The 14,276-nt window shown below is 56.3% G+C and overlaps 1 protein-coding gene across 7 annotated transcripts in view; it reads right to left on the bottom strand.

The window, feature by feature from the left end:
* RASA3 (RAS p21 protein activator 3) overlaps positions 1-14,276 on the bottom strand; it is a 78,146-nt gene that overhangs the window by 35,815 nt on the left and 28,055 nt on the right. For 6 of the 7 annotated variants that reach the window (XM_031466395.2, XM_010987646.3, XM_064492919.1 and 3 more), the window contains one exon: positions 4,644-4,747. The exons of the other annotated variant lie outside the window; for it this stretch is intronic. In XM_031466395.2, coding sequence (XP_031322255.1) covers positions 4,644-4,747 — 104 coding nt within the window. The remainder of the gene's footprint in view (positions 1-4,643; positions 4,748-14,276) is intronic. 7 annotated transcript variants of the gene reach the window in all.

The following is a 14,276-nucleotide window of genomic DNA, read 5'->3' as shown; positions in this document are numbered from 1 at the left end:
CAAAAATACAGACCATAAAAGAAAGAAATTTGATAAACTGGACTTCACCAAAATTAAGAGCTTCTCTCTTCAAAAGACACTGGTAAGAAAATGAGAAAACAAGCCACAAACTAGAAGAAGACACCTGCGAAACACGCCTGGTAAAGGGCTGCGTCCGGCACGCGCTGAAAAGAGCTGTGACCTCAGTGAGGGCACAGCCCAGCTGGAAGGGCAAAAGGCGTGAACCACTCCCCACAGACGAGAGAGGCGGTAGGCCAGCATATGAGAGGGCGCCCGACACCATGCTTCATCACAAACGACGCTGCGCACACTAGGACGGCAAGGGAATTAAAAACAGAAGCGGGCGACACTAAGCGCTAGAGAGAATCCAGAACGGTGCGGCCAGAAAGGCAGTCCGGTGGTTCCCTGCAGAGGCAAACACACACCCCCGGGGAGGAAAAGCCGTTCCCTTCTGCCCTTCTAGGTTCTCCGGGAACAAGGAAGGTTGACAGGAGAAAAGCAAACGGAAGTTTATCCACGTGTGAATCTCAGATGTGCCTGTGGGAACTCGGTGATGAGCAACTCAAAGAGGTGGCTGCACCTTGCAGCAACCTAACCTGAAACAACCACCACCAATTTTCAGAGACACAACGAGAAACAGGAAAAGGACTGGAGTTTCCAGGAAGGTGACTGCACGTGGGAACTGATGCTCTGGAGAGCGGGTCAGCAAGGTCTGGGTGCGGGTTCCTCGGCGGCCCCTTGGGGCTGACAGGGTCTAGGGCGGCCTCGTCAGCTTCTGCCCGGGTGTGTGCTCCGCTGACCTTAGGACGGAGGGATTCCCCTGCGTCTGCTCCTTCTCAAATGCCTTGGTGCAAACAAACCCTCAGGCAAAGCGGTCAATTCAGGGACGGCAGGGGAGCCCTGCAGCCCGACTCCTGGGTGTTTTTTAAGAGAATGGAAACACAAAGACCTGGGCAAGAATGTTAACAGTGGACACAACCCTAGCGCTCATCAGGTGATGACTGGATGGACGCGGCAGGTCTGCGCGACGGACACGCAGAGAGGACGGTGTTGGGCGGGGCAGCTGGTGCCATGGCCACATTCCGTGGTTTCATGCATGTGGACAAGAAATAGATACCAGGTCGCGGTTGCCATGGGCAGGCATGCGAGGAGGAAGCCAACTCCCGGGGCCACGGGAGTTTCTGGGGAGGGAGAGTCTCCCTAATTGTGGTGCTGTTACAGCCCGGTGCACACTGGGGGACACCACAAACTCTACCCCTGACAAGAGTGAATTCGCCATCTATAAACGATACCTCAATAAACCCTGCTTAGGAACAAAGGAATAAAGGTCTCACTTCACTCCCCTCCCCTCCGAAGAGAGAAACTGCAGAAGCCCCTCCGGCTCTGGGGCTGGAGGGACAGAGGGGCTGGTGGTACAAGCCAGGCCCCTGGGAGAGGAGGCCGGCAGAGCGGGGGAGGGACGGGGGGCCCTGTCTTCTCCCCCTACTTAAGTCCCACCAGCCCTCACCCCCTCGAAGCCGGTACAGCCTCACCTCCACGCCTGCGTCTCCAGCACCCTCAATGGGACCCCTGCCCCGAGCCCACGGCCAGGCACACGTGCGGCCGCATCAGGGAACCTGAAGTGGGGCAGGCGGTGCTGGGGGCCCCACGGCAGACACTGCTTGTTTCCATGACACAAATTTATACCCTAGAACTTGGTTTCTCATCCCAGTAACAACATGATTACTAGTCATAACTTTAAATTACCCCTGGAGGTCCCGACAGCCTCTTACTTCTGCAGCTGTGAGAGTGACAGTGAAAGCATCTGGATCTGGCTGCGTGGGACACACCCTCAATTTAAAGCCACCAGGAATTGATAAACCATGATTTTGCTGGTTATCTTTAAAAATAGCAGTGCCTTCAACAGAACGATTAATAACCAACTTGATTATTTTGAGGGGACATAACTGCAGAACCAATTCGAGCAAGCTCTCTGATTAAAATTAAGATACTTTAAAATTTCTTTTCCTCAGGATTGCCACTCAGAAAAGGCTCACACAGGCTCCAAGGATTAATCAAACTCTTCATTCTGGTAAAATCTGAGCCAGCTTCATCCAGCAGAATGTCAACTTCAGCTGAGTGCTCGGGCCCTTCCCTTTCCTCTTGGGACAAACCTCGGCGCACCCGCTGGACAGCAGGAGGTGAGTCCGGGTAGGAAATAAGCCACCATGACCCAGGAAGGACCACGGTCCTAAAAGGGGAGCCTGGTGACAGAGCCTGGGGTCAGGGCGGGTGGAGGGGGGCCCCTGGAGGGAGCAGGTGAGGGGGATGCGTCTGTCACCCTGCCAGCCCCGTCTCTGCCGCAGACATGGCGGATCTGGTGCCGCTGCTCCCTGCCCTGCAGTCAGACAGGGCCACTCAGGCTCAGGAGAGCTTTCGCTCCACATGGCCGGTGCCCAGAGTCTCGGGAAAGCACAAATCTGAAGGCTTGATTAAACACGAAATATTTAGACAAACCCTGTGAAGCTGCCTTCCACACGTTGGTGGGATGAAACCAGCGGGAGCGAGTTCTGAGGTGATGGCAGGGGAGGCCACCACAGGGGCCTCACGGAACGACCAGGTCAGTGTGGACATAACCCTCTGCTCCCACGTCTCTGCCGACCTTCCTCCCACATCTCTGCGTAGGACAGATGTTGGGTCACTGACTGTGCACCTTTAGGCAAGTGTCTAATCCTCTCTGAGCCTCAGCAAGTAGGGGTGATACCTCCCTCCTGGGGTGACTGAAAGGCTCATGCAGCACGGGGCCTGGCTACAGAAGGACTCAGCACGTGCTGTTTCCTTTCGACTGTAAGAGCCACCTGAGGAACTGGGTGGAATTCCAGGTTCAGCCCCTGGCAACCTGGGTCCACTGCACAGATGGGGCCTGGGAACTTGGACTTTATACACTGCTCGGTTGCAGAGAACACGTGGCTACATCTGAGCTCATCCCTACAGGACTAGTGAGATTCAGAAGACTGAGATGCAGTAAAAAGGCTACCAGTGTCACTAGGGTGTGACAGGCAGATGGTGTAGGTCAAGGCCGTGCAGGTGTTGGTTCTACGTGTGTTTATGGTGAGAGATGTATAGTGGTAGAGTGGACGTGGGGAAGTTAAGCCCAGAGAACAATCTGGGTCAGATTATCAAAGGTCTTAAATGCACACTAGGGAGTATGGACTTCCTTCTCCAGGACACACCATGCAGTGTGGCCTCAAATTTGGCCATTTCTCTCTGTTTTTGTGTAAATCAGGCTCTAACTCCAGAAAAGGGTTTCTTTAGATGGGAAACTATCTATAAAACACACTGAATTTCTAAAATGGGATAAATATAATGTACAGAGGCATCTTCAAAAGTTGTCCATTCTCTGGACAAACATTCAGTGACTGCTGACCGGCTGCTGCCAGGTGTGGCAGAGAAATGATGGTCATTTCTGGGCCCTGACCCTCTTTGGAGCTTTCTCTTCGTGCCGTGGGAGCCAGTGGTCAGCTTTAAACTGGGAGGAGATGCTGACAGTCAGGCAGAGAACACACAGCTCTGGTACGGGAGAGGGGAGCGGCTGGAGGGGCGAGGGCCAAGCCGGAAGAGCTGGCTGCCACGGGGATAGGGAGAAGGGTGGCTCCCATTGTGGACCTGGCGGGTCAGCGGGGGGCGGGGGGCAGGTGCGGGTTTACCGGGCAGTGATGAACCTTTAGTGGCCACCATGAGACCAGCATGCCAGACACAACCCTGGGGCCTGCAGGGCCTGAGAGCTTAGGAAAAACCACCCACGAGGGCGGTGCGAGGTAGGGCTGGGGACAGACAGAGCTGCAGGGAGTGGCCACCTGTCTTGAGTGCTGCTGGCCTGGATGCAAACACGCCTGACCAGCCACGTGTGGGTGGCAAGGAGCTGGTGGGACGCCCCAGGAGTGGGGGACATGGTGACACAGAGTCTGCAGGGTCAGGTGCACGTCAGACTCCATTGCTCTGCCCAGGAGGTGAGCACCCAGATGCCTCCTGCCAGGAGTGGCCAGGCCACCAGCAGTCAGCTCGGGTCCCACGGCCACAGCTAGGCCCACGCGGGGCTGCTCTGGTCTAACTCTGGTGCCTCGGGGGACAGACAGGGTTTTCCTGGGACAGAGCTGTACTTGCCAGACTGGCGGCTCTTGGCTCCTCCACATTCAAGGTGGGCTCACCCTCTCTAGGACGCTAGTGCCCCGAGAGCACCCCAACATGTCCGAGAGCACCCCAGTACATCTGAGTGTACCCCAACAGGTCTAAGAGCACCCCAATACCACCCAACCCTCCATGGAGAGGTGCTGAGGGTCAGGAACCGGCAAGGCCTGGGGACAGGGGGAGGGTCACCTGGCACACTGGCCCCTTCAAGAAGCCCTTGGAAGTCGTTCGGGGGCGCCCACCTTTGCCTCTAAGGATAGCCTCAAAACTTCTGCTGGTATGTCCCAGTGTCCCCACTTATGGGCTGTCACCCTGCATAGGCTGGCAGGCGGGGTCCGGAACAGCCAGCAAGGGCAGGTGGAAAATGCAGGCATGACTAGCTCAGAACGGGGTGTCCAAAAGAGGCGCCCCGATCCCGCCAGGACAAGACTGTTTGGAGGAGGCGGGGAGAACAAGGAAAGCCTGTCGGCACCTACCTATGATGGAGTCCCTCCGGAACACGTCTCTGTCGAAAACGTAGAAGGACAGGTGGCGGAAGCTCCGCGGGATCTCGCAGTAGAAGTCTTCTCCGTAGAAGGGGCTGGACAGAGACAGCAGGGCGGTTACTGCGGCCAGGCTGCTCGCCACCTGGGGCCCACCCGGCACTGCACCCGGGTTCCCGTGGGAGGCAGGAACTGCAGCTCCTCAGCTGGGTGAAAATGAACCAGTGCCAACAGGTGCGGACACCCTCCCCACGGCGGCCCCAGCGTTGTCCCTTCCCCTGAGACGAGTGAGCAGTGGGCTCAGCGCGTGCAGCCCCCGGGAAGGCCCGCTGTCCGTGTTAGAAGCACAGCTCCAAGGCCCTGCGTCAGACAGCGCCCCCTTTTCTAGAACTCACGGCGATAACCGCATACCTCTCGCCTCCCTAGCAGGCCCTGCATGCAGAGCTGGAGCGAGGAGCCCCGGGTCGCGGGATCGCGGGGTCACGGAGTCACGGAGTCACGGGGTGAGAAGCGGGGGAGGACTGCGCATCAGTGGGGAGGGGAGAAGGGCCGCGGGCGGTCGGATGAGACCAGTCCAGAAGGGCCCACGGCTGGTGCTGCCCACATGGGACCCATGGCCGAATCAGGGGGCAGGAGGAGGGGCTGACCGGGCCGAGATTGGTGAGAACCCAGAAACCAGCCCTTCCAGCGTGAAAGGCCCCAGGATGGAGGTCATGCCTGAGAGAGCACTGAGGGCGGGCTTGCAGGCCGCGTGGTCCTGGTAGACAGAGACCGCCTCCCGCCACGCACAGGAGCCGACTCAGAGCACCGCACACCTGAGCGCGAGGCCAATCTGAGACACGCGGACGAAAACATAGGAATAATTCTTTGTGACCGGAGTTAGGTAATGATTTCTCAGATACAACAACAAAAGCACAACAGCTAAAAGAAAAAACCTGATAAGCCAGACTTCATCAAGATTAAAAATACTAAACATTTTTGCGTTTTAAAAGACACTGTTGAGGAAGTTAAAAGGCTGCCCCTCAGCCCGCGAGTCCACCTGGATGGAGCAGGGGCACAGCCTGGGCCTGAGCCGAGCCTGTAACCAGAGGCCAGGAGACCCCTTGCTGGGGTTAACCTCCAGAGCCAGTCACAGGCCATGTCGCCCAGCAATGGGGCTGCCCTCAGGCGGGGGGCACAGAGCCTGTGGGTGCAGGTTTGCCAGGAAGCTGTGATGGTCAGAGCCACCCATGACCTCAGAAGATGGGGACGCCGCAGGGCTGGACCCCCGGGGCTGGAGAGGGGAGGTGCAGCAGTGGGAACAGGGCTAGCGCAGAGGCCCCGGGCAGAAGGAACAGGCAGTCCAGGCAGCAGGGATGTGGGGGGCGGCCCTGGGGGCTGGGGACCTGGAGTCTGGGTTCCGGGTTCATTTTAATGGGAAGCACCAGATGATTTGAAGGAGTTAGATTTAAACTCCTAATGTGTAGTTCATCCAACCTCTGTTTACCAGGGGCTGTGGCCCTGCTGGGGCACAGCCCCTGCCCGCCCTGCGGCCGTGGTCAGCAGCCAAGTGAAACCTTGGTGTTTGAGATGCAGTGGGTGCTACAGAGCCGGGTCATGTCCTGATGGGTGAACATATGAGCACGTGAACAGGGAAGGACCACGGGGAGACAGGGAAGAGGTTCCAGGTAGCCGAAACTGCGTGTGCAAAGGCCCTGGGGCTGCAGGACTCAAGGGTGAGGAGGCTGGTGTGGCCAGGACGAGAGAGAGGGGCCGGAAGCTGGGACCTAAGGCCAGACCAGGCAGCGGGGTGAGTAGGTGGTCTGGCTCACAAAATACGGAAGGTGGGGCTGACGGACAGACAGTGCTGCGAGTGCCTGCTCCCTCGGGTCATGGAGGGTCAGGGGAGAGGGCAGGAGTGGTGGGCCAGTAAGGCAGCTATCAGCAGGGAGGATGTGACCGTGGACAGTGCCCAGGGGACAGGACAGGACGGTCCTGTACCCGGACGGCGCTCCCCGCAGACCACAGCCGCTGTCCAGGCCAGGAGGGAGGGCGCGGCCACGGACAGCGTGGCAGCCCCCAGACCAGCAGCGACTCGACGGCCTGGGGACCGCTCATCTGCAGACACCGTTGCCCAAGTGACTGTACCCAATCCTTGCCCAAACTAAGCACACATATCCCAGGAAGATGCCACTCTTCACAGAAAGCTGATTCATAAGTAGACTTGTATGTACATTTTTCCTGCATTTTCCTGTGTTCTCAACTCCTTTGTGACCTGGATTCTGTTTGCTTTAAAAGAGACACGCCCGTGAAAAGGACCACCCCTTTCACCTTAACTGAAGAGAAAAAGCTGCTTTTTCTTTTCAAGAATAAAAATCTATTGAGGATTTAAAACCAAAATTAGAGCCACTAAGAGGCCAGAATCAAAGACAGAGAGTAACAAATGTCAGGGAGGACGCAGAGGAGCCTGAACTGTCATCCCCTGCTTAAAGGAACAGAAGATGGGGTAAACCCAGAGCAACCTCTGTGGCCCAGCAACCTGCCCCAGGCCAATGCCCTGGAGCAGTGAACACACAGCCGCACAGAAACTGGGACCTGCAGGTCTGCAGAAGAAACGACGACAGGCGCTCGGGAGGGGCCCTGACCCACCGGAGCCCCAGCCCCATAAAGCTCCAGCACCCACGACAACCAGGACGCACCTGTCAGACACAATGCCCCACGCAGGAAACAGACTCCCACGGGCAAGCAGTGTGTGGCTCCTATGCGATGTGCCCTACCAGGCCTGTCCACGACACAGAGCGGACTCGAGGTAGTCAGGGGCAGGGAGCAGCTAAAGGGAATGGGTTTCTTTTTAGGGAGATGAAAATGTTCTAAACGTGATTGTGGTGATGGCCACACAACTCTGAATATACTAAACACCAGAACTGTACATTTTCAATGGGCAAATTACACAGTGCGTGAACTGTATCTCGAAAGCTATCTTTCAAAAACCAAAATTTTAAAAATACATAAAGATGTCAGAAAGTGAAAAACAGAATTACATTCTTGGGTTAATATATACTGTCCTAGTTTTTTTCTCTAAAGATAACTGGATATAGACTAAAAGTAAAAATAAACAAAGACACATTTTTAAAATAAAAGTGGGATTACCTCATTTACCCTGACCCACAGTCAGCTTCTACCATTAGCATCAGGCTACGGACCACTGCCCAAATAAGTAAATAAAACATTAGTGGGCAGACAGCTCCTGAGGTCTGAGTGACCACAGCTGCAGGACACCCCTCTCACACGATGGGCAGCAAGTCCTCCGACTTCACTCCAAAGGTGGCAGTAGCCCGGTGTCGGCCCCTCAGAACAGATCCTGGCGGCTCCACAGCAGGAGGAGGGCTACTCGCCGTGCTGGACCCCAAGGAAGTGGGACCCCGCCAGCACGGAGTCTGATCAACACTCACAAACTCGGCTAAACTGGTGACCATGACAACCTCCAGCTTTCATCGAAAAGTTTAAATTATTGGTAAGGGTGCATGTCTATCAAAAGTGTGGGACCATTTTTTGTTTCATTTTGGGTTGAAGTGCCTAGGCCCATTTTCCATTAAATGTCCATCTTTTCATATTTCTTTCATGTTCAGGACACTAATCCACTGATAACTTTCAAATCTGTGTTTTAAGTTAAAAGACACAATGCTCATGCCCAACATACAAGGAATGCATTTGTTCATGACACCTGTCAGTAACAGGCAGGCAGGCGGCCTGGCCACTTCCGAAAATGCCCCACTGGAACCTCCAGGGGGTCCCTGCACAAAGGCCACCTCGGCCCAGACAGCAGCACCTCTCAGGGTAGGGGCAGGAGCGCCAGCACCTCCCACCTCGAGCAGGCCCACGGGATGAGACGGTGCCCCCGGCGCCAGCACACGCCGGGCCACTGTTGAGGCCACCACTCTCGCTGGACAGGAGAGCCCGCACATGTCCCTGCAGGGCTGCAGAGGAGGAAGCATATCATGGACCACGGGCCAGGGTGGGACGCCCCCACACGCCTGCGAGTGGGTCTTTCCCTGCTGGGGGACACCAGGGGCCATGCAGCCCGAGTCCCGCCCGTCGGCACCTCCAGCCGGTGTCTGTCGCACAGGTCAGCATGGCGGGTGTGGCCTTTATACCCATGCACAGTTGCAGGCTTTTCCAAATAAAGGACAAGTGGGCCCAGAGGGCTTGGCCCCTTAAGTGCCGCTGTCTGACAGGGGAAGTTAATCCACGCAGCGTCGTCTGCGAGGTGGCCAGAGTGATAGGCGGGGTGACTGCTGGGACAAGTGCAGAATGCGGGAGCAAGCTTGGAAGGAAATGAGGAGAAGCTCTGACACAGGGCGGGGTGGGGGGGGCGCCCCCTTTCCTCCTCCCTGAGCCCAGCTGTGCAGCAGCAGACGGTGGGGGGGGGGCGGGCGGACGGCAGAGTCACTTCCCAGCATCAGCGTGAGGCCGGCCCCGCCCACCCTACCCCGCGGCCAGACAGCAGCTTTGCTCCTGAGGCAAGCGCCTGGTTTCCCCGTTTCATGCTGTGTCGCCAACACCAGCGCCCGTTTCCGGTGTGGGGAGCTGGCTTTCCTCTGGGCAGGGGGGCCGCATGCACCCCGCATCCGGTCCCTGGTGGGCCACTTGTGCCTTGGTGTGCCACAGAGCAGGGGGCCTGCGATGCCCCAACGGCCCCATGGCCCACGCCCTGGCCCAGCGAGACCTGGGAGCCAGGCAGGCAGGGCCAGTTTTCCACAAAGGGCGCCAGCCTGGCTCTCAGCCGCTCAGTGTTCGACGAACAAACGCGCAGGTGGCTAAACCGTTAACTAAAACCTGGATCAAAATTCATTAAACCAAATACTAAGTGCAAATTGGGTTAGAGTTGGAGAGGTGGGGAGGGTGCAGCCTGTGCCCCACACGGGCTCTTGGGGCCCCAGGGGTCCCAGCACCCGCGCCCAGCCCTGGGAAGGCACCTCAGATACAAGACTCCTACAGCTCTTAGAGGCAGGAGAAGACCCTTCCCTGTTCCTTCTAAGCCCACCTCCCACTTCCTTTAAACAGTGACTTTAAACTCCTGTAAAGTCCCCACGCAGCCTGGCCCCTCGGCCTCTGAGCTCTCGTTGTGAAAGCTTTCCTCTGAGGCTCCAGTAAGACCCTACGTCTTACTCCAACCTCAGGGGTCACTGCAGGCAGCAACCCCACGGGGAGGGGCAGCTCCCAGGGGAGATCGCTGCTCTGTCACCACGAAGGACAGGGTGAAGAAATGAGGGCCTGTCCCACAGTGCCGTGAAGATCTGAAACAGGGACCAGAGGCTGTAGCTCCCCTCAACCGGAAGAACACGCTGCGGTCAGATCACAGTTTCTGTCCAAACACTGGAGAGAAGTGTCCTGCCTGGACCCCACCTGGGCCATTCCACTGTGGCCTCATGGGACACAGGGGCAATGTGGGGACATGAGGGCGCTGGCTGGCAGGCAGCCTGGGGCAGGTGGACGGGGCTGCTGATGGCCTACCAGAAGCACCGGGACCCCAGCTGGACGTCTGCCTCAGCCCGAGCCACGGTAGGCGACCCACCACCCGTCTTCCTGGCCTGACCCAGTGCAAGGCGGACGGCCACGTGGTCCCAGCACATTACTCTCTGCTCTGAGACTCCGTATCTCCCTCCCTCCGCAGAAACCCTGCTCACATGGGGTCCACCAGACCCTGCTCGGCTTACCACCGACACAGGGCTCCCACATGCAGACCCTCCTCTCACCCCCACGACCCCGAGAAATCACATATCCTTACCAACAAATTACAAACCACCACACTGATCTGTTAGGGCCCAGCCATGCTTCTTAAAGTACTTGAAACAAGGATTCCTAGGGAAAGCCAGCAGGACTCCAAAATCTTCAGAAAGGCCCTGGCGGGGAGGAAATCGGGGAGGGGGCCCCGGGGCCGTGAGCTTGTGCGGAGTCAAGAGCAAAGCCATTAACCACAGCGTCCTGACAGCCAGGCACTGCCTGGCCCACTGATCCGCAAGGACTGACCAGGGAGGGCGGACAGGGCAGACTCGGCTCCTCCCCGCTTGGGACATCCTGCACGCAGACCCACAGCCTTCCCTGCAGGGTGGTCTCTTCCCGCAGGGGTCCAGCCACACCTGGGCCTGGGCACCGCGGTCAGCTGGGCATCTGGGAAGCTCTGAGAAAAGCTCTACACCCTGTGATTTAGGGCCTGAGGGAGGATGGGAGCCAGATGCTGGCGGTGGGGGGATGCTCTGAGCTGAAGGCCCGCCCCTCAGGGAGCTCCCCAGGACCGTGGGGCAGGACCTACCTCCTCCAGATGATGTGGAATGTCTGGGCCTGAGGCCTATGTTTATGTCAGAAAGATTTTAAGCTTTAACTTGAGAAATTAGAGAGAAGAGAAATGTCAGGGAAGATGACACTATTTGTAGAGTCTCAGTTTCAAAGTTGGTGTTTTCAAGTCAGCAACTTGGTTTTCATTAAAAACATCTGATAAAGTGAAGTCTTTCCTCCCAAACCACAGGCTTCCTCCCGTCCCTGTCAGATGCTTCTCCCTCCCGGAGCCTGCGGACGCCGTCCTCGGTTTGGTCACCTCCCCGGACAGCAGCCCCGCTCCTGAGCAGTGTGCCTCGCTTCAGGAAGGCTCTCGCTGCGAACACGGGATGGGAGACCCTGGAACCACTTCCAAGCGGACAAGCAAGGCGGGGAAACGGTTCTCTTACGAACCTCCACCTTCACGTGAAAAAAGGAAAAACACAAACAAAAGAACAAAGTACCCCCGCCATCCCACTACCCAGAAAAAGCAGCCACATTGACGTTCCTGTCCACGCACTCCAGGCCGCTTTTGGCGTCATCCCAAGTCCATGAACAAAAAGGAATCTTACTGCAAACACAACCTTGGAACTTGCCTTCACTGCTCAGCAGACATGCAAGCATGGTTCCCACCACAGCAGAGGGGCCGTGAGGGCTCTGCCTGTGGGAAGGAGGAGCCCCCCAGGCCCTGAGAGGAAGCAGGAGGGAGGGGCTCCCGGGCTGGATGGGGTGGGTGCAGGCTGGGCTGGGGGCGGGGGCTCAGCCTCAGTCAGAGCTGGGAGCGGTCCGGGGAGGTCTGCGACCTCAGGCAGCTCTGCACGGAGCCAGGAGCCGTCTTCCTATGTGTTGTGGGGACTTTGTGGGGAAAGATAGCCGATATCACCCCCAAAATAACCTCTTAAATGGACAAAAGGAAATGAAAAACTGCTATTTCACGGAATGTTCCAGTAAACAGTTGGACCATCCTGGCACTTAAAAGCTCTTATTTTTAACTATTTATTTTTTTGCCTGTAATATCAACATGTTCCTTTTACTGGATAAAATGGTGAGTCCTCCAGGTGCAGCCTTTACCCCCCAGCCCTCCCCATTCTAGAGGCAGGAAGTGGCCCTCCGGGGACCCCAGGGTGCTCTCAACAGATGCACTGAGGCAGGCAGCTGCGTCCTAGCCCTGGCCCTGACAACCCAATTTCACACATCCTTTTAGTTTAAATAAACAGTAAAATAATGGCTTGCCTTCTAAATGATTAAAAATCACAGCTCTAGAGAGTTAAATGTGAGCTAAGGCACTTGCAGCATCAGGAAGATTTTGTTCCCCCAAATCACTCTCCAGGGAAAGGGACGGCCCGGGACAAAGGGCGTGTTCTCCCCGACACATCGGACCCAGGAAGTTTCCAGCAGGAAATCTGCAGCAGAGCTCCCTCTCCACCTCCACACTCTGAGTCAGAGACACAGGGAGAGGAAGACGGAAGCCAGCAGTGCCCGCTCACTGGTGAGCAGCGCCCCATCCCCGGGTCCCCTCCCCTTTCTCACGCAACACCAGCACTTCATGCGGATAGAGGACAAGCCTCTCTGGGCAGTGCTGACCGGTGCCAGGCCTGCCGGCTCTTCTGAGTCCAGGTCGGCAATGGTGCCAAATAAACGACCATACCTGACAGGTCATGCTGAGCTGGAGGGCGACTCGGGAAGTCGGGGCCACAAAACAGCCGGGGGAGCAGCCACCTCCTCGGGACAACCCTGAACCCGGACGATGGCCGCGCTGGTGGCAGGTCCAGGAGGTGATGCCCTCCCGTCTCCCGGGTGGGTCCCCTCCTTCCACCCTCGCAGCTGCCAGCAGAGTCTGTGCCTCCGTCTTCTCCCTCTGGACACGGCCCCTCGGGAAGGTGAGCTGCATCGAACCACCACCTCTCGTCCTCACAAGAGGCCTCTCGCCTTTGAGCTCCCTCGAGGCGTGATGACGCTTCCCTCTGCCTGCCGGCTCTCCACCCCTCTCTCACACTTTCTGTTCTTTGAGTCTCTGGGGTGTATTTCAAATCCATTTCCTGGTTTACCAATTTTCCCTTCAGCTAAGTCTAGCCAGCTATTTAACTCATCCACTGAGTTTTTCATTTACATTCTGTTGAACTTCACTTCTGGAATTCTATTCATTTCTTTCTCATCATGGTTCAGGCATTCTCCATTGTTTCTTCTCCTGCTTTCTCCTGTTTTCAGTCTTGTCTCTCATTGCTTTAAGTTCCCCACGCCCTGTTCCTGACGCCTGCAGGTCTGATTCTGCGGTCTATAGTTTCTCTTGGCAAACGCAAGTGGCACTATCTCCTGTGTCCTTGGTGCATTTTCTCCTCTGAGCTCAAGTTCCCCGGAACACTATCCCGGAAAATCCCAAGACCTGGATTGAAGGAGAGGACTGGATTTGCTTTCAACGGACCTACTGACCCTCCGTGGGCGTTACCAACCACGCATCTAGGACTGCACTAACGTATGTGGTGGAGTGGGGCTTTTGGACCACAGGCATGGTGTGGATTCAGGCACATACTCACAAGAGCCAGTTTTTGGTTTCAAGTATTTGGCTCCAAGTGGAGGCACAGAGTGCGTGCTAACTGCTTCCACGAAGCAGGCTTACCTGCTTTTGCCCTTACACACCGCAGCGTCGAGCTCTGGGGTAGCCAGCCTGCCCTCTGCAGCGTGAGCAGGCTTTTGCCTCAATCATAAACAGCCATGAACATCCATGTTTTTTAAGCTCTTGTAACTGTTTTGTGTAGGTTTGTCTGTTTCTCTGCTGTCAGTTTTAACTTTCTGCTTAACAGTACCCTCTCCTTATCTGGCATATGAGATAAGCACTCAATAAATATTAATTGAGCTAATAAATTAACTTTTAAAAAAACTAAGCTTATTGAAGCTGTCTGTAAGGGAAGCACGAAGGGCTCAGATGCTCTGCCGAGCTGGGAGAGTCACCTCACGCACTCACTTACGACAGTGTTTGGGGGCTGCCCCTGCTTCTGGCTGATTTCCCAGAAGAGACAGCATTACGGCGTCATTATGGTTTCACTCTCAGTCTCTCTCTCCTGGGCCACCAAAACCAGAAACTATGATTTCTGTTTCTAAACTTGTATGAAACATTTTGAGGAATGGTCCCCATTTCTCAGTGTCACCCAAAACAGAGGCTCCCAAATAGATTCCCTGCCCAGAGATCCTCACCCAGCAGGTCCCCCAAGAGACTGGCCTCACAGACACCAGCAGCAGTCCTGGGTTTAAGGGTTTCTGGCCCTTAAATACAGGAAGGATTTTCCTCCACTGAGCAAATGGAAAGGGCCCTTGAAGTTACAGCAGCGCCTTCAC

This window comes from Camelus dromedarius, chromosome 13 (genome assembly GCF_036321535.1).
Source record: "Camelus dromedarius isolate mCamDro1 chromosome 13, mCamDro1.pat, whole genome shotgun sequence".
Classification (NCBI taxonomy): domain Eukaryota; kingdom Metazoa; phylum Chordata; class Mammalia; order Artiodactyla; family Camelidae; genus Camelus; species Camelus dromedarius.
This window is presented reverse-complemented; position numbering and strand designations above follow the sequence as displayed.